At 34.8% G+C, this 2073-nt stretch overlaps 1 protein-coding gene across 4 annotated transcripts in view; it reads left to right on the top strand.

The window, feature by feature from the left end:
* The window catches only part of LOC107695846 (membrane cofactor protein-like), a 22828-nt gene that overhangs the window by 3080 nt on the left and 17675 nt on the right, over positions 1-2073 (top strand). Inside the window, exon 5 of one of the 4 annotated variants that reach the window (XM_016495927.1) lies at positions 488-547. The exons of the other annotated variants lie outside the window; for them this stretch is intronic. Coding sequence (XP_016351413.1) covers positions 488-532 — 45 coding nt within the window. The 3' untranslated portion in view covers positions 533-547. Of the gene's footprint in view, positions 1-487; positions 548-2073 lie in introns of those variants that run through there. 4 annotated transcript variants of the gene reach the window in all.

Raw genomic sequence — 2073 nt, 5'->3', positions numbered from 1 at the left:
ATAGTTGTGTATATATTGACAGCTGTATGAATAATTTTTGGTTTATTGTAATCCATTACATACCTTTCTGTCAAAGTTATCTGACATTATCAAGCTGAATTTTTTCTGACACAGTTTAACTCTGAGTTCTTGTCATATTTTATTACCATTTTCTAAACTATAGCGAATAAACTGTGATCATGTGAGAAATGTTGAAGGTGTCTGAATAAATTTTGGTTTGACTGTATCTATTTGATAAATGAAGTTAACCAACTAACATTATACATACTCTTTTGGTTTCTGTACCCAATATTTTAAAAATTTACAAATGCAATGAAAATATTGGTATCGGTACTCGGTATCGGCAAGTACCAAAAATAAAAGTATCGGTATCGGGCGAGTACTGGAAAAAGTGGTATCAGTGCATCCCTAATAAAAATATTAGATACACATTAATGTTCTCATAATGGCCCTGCTTTAAAGAGTTAACAACATTAAGATCCAAAAGGAGAGAGCTCAGAAACTTTCTGTTCAGATATTTATTAACAATTAAAAGAAAATGATGGCCTACAATTTAGGGCTGGAAATTTTTAGCCACCCCATGAATAGAATACATTTTTGATTCGGGATGTAATTTCAAAAATCACAACACATCCAAAACAAAATGGTCAAATCTTTTGGGAATTAAAGTGGCTATGCGTATGCTCTAAATTCATAAGAGTGCTAATATATGTAGAAATCTGATATAATACCCTAGTCGCAAAGGTAGTTGGTATCAATCAGTTCATTTGTATTGCACATTCACTAACCATATATAGGCCATATAGGTTTTCATGAACAAATCATGATTTGCCAGTAACATTCCAATAACATACTAAATTTTATTCTGATTTTACAAAAAAAAAAAAAGTAGGAACAGCTGATACCACACATATTAAATCACATAATCTGGGTGGATTTATAAACGTTAAATTTATACATGGATATTTCATAGTTTCTAATGTTTGCTAAGATTGACAAAAGGCTGTAAAGGAAAGGTTGCATGAATCCTTTATACCAGTGGTTCCCAAACTGGGGGGCGTGGCAAGGCTGAGGGATAGTGTACAGTCAGCAGATTATTTTGCAAAAGAAACCTCTGCAGGGTGATAAAGACTTTATTAATTTTATTTATTTAGTCATTTAGCAGACGCTTTTATCCAAAGCGACTTACACTGCGTAATTTACCCGCTTATCATGCGGCCACTTGCCTGATAAGTAAATAATTGAATGCAAAATATTCATTTGACATTTTATCTACCTCAACAGGACTCGCGGTACCCGCTTGAGCGCCCCGTTATCAGTTGTAGCAGTTGTGGTTGTATCAATAACAGACCACTAGATGGCGCGATTGAAGAATCAGAGTTGTATTGCAGGGAGCCATGTAGAAATATAAATGAACGATTTATGGTTCTGCTCTATGCATGTAAATTACACGTTTGTGAAAGGACTTCCAGTGCCAGGTAAACGTAAAGCAGATTGAATATACTTAAGATTCACAAATACCCAAACAACGTGTCTACACCAGACGCGAGCGGCGCGACGTGACAAAAGCAAATAGAACAAATAGTGATGTTCTCTGCTGTGGATGCGGCGCAACGCGACAAATCCATGACAGTAACCTGATGTCCCGATCTATTTCGAACTCCAGCGCTCTGACACAAAGGACAAATTCAAATATTTATAAGAGAAACGTGAAAAAATAGTTTCCTCAAAAATATTGGGCAGCACAACTTTTTTCAGCATTAAAATAATCAGAAATGGTTACTGAGCAGCAAATCAGCATATTAGGATGATTTCTGAAGGACCATGTGACACCGAAGACTGGAGTAATGATGCTGAAAATTCAGCTTTGATCACAGGAATACAGTAGCCTATATGTTAAAACATTCAAATAGATATTTTAAATGGACAATATTTCACAATATTACAGTGTTTACTGTATTTTTAATAAATAATTGAAGCCTTGGTGAGCATAAGAGACTTTACAAAAAAAAAAAAAAAAAAAAGAGGGGGGTTGGGGGGGGTCTTGAAAATATTTTTCTCTACAAAAGGGGG

Source organism: Sinocyclocheilus anshuiensis, unplaced genomic scaffold, assembly GCF_001515605.1.
Source record: "Sinocyclocheilus anshuiensis isolate Anshui unplaced genomic scaffold, SAMN03320099.WGS_v1.1 scaffold234, whole genome shotgun sequence".
In the NCBI taxonomy this organism is placed as follows: Eukaryota; Metazoa; Chordata; class Actinopteri; order Cypriniformes; family Cyprinidae; genus Sinocyclocheilus; species Sinocyclocheilus anshuiensis.
This window is presented reverse-complemented; position numbering and strand designations above follow the sequence as displayed.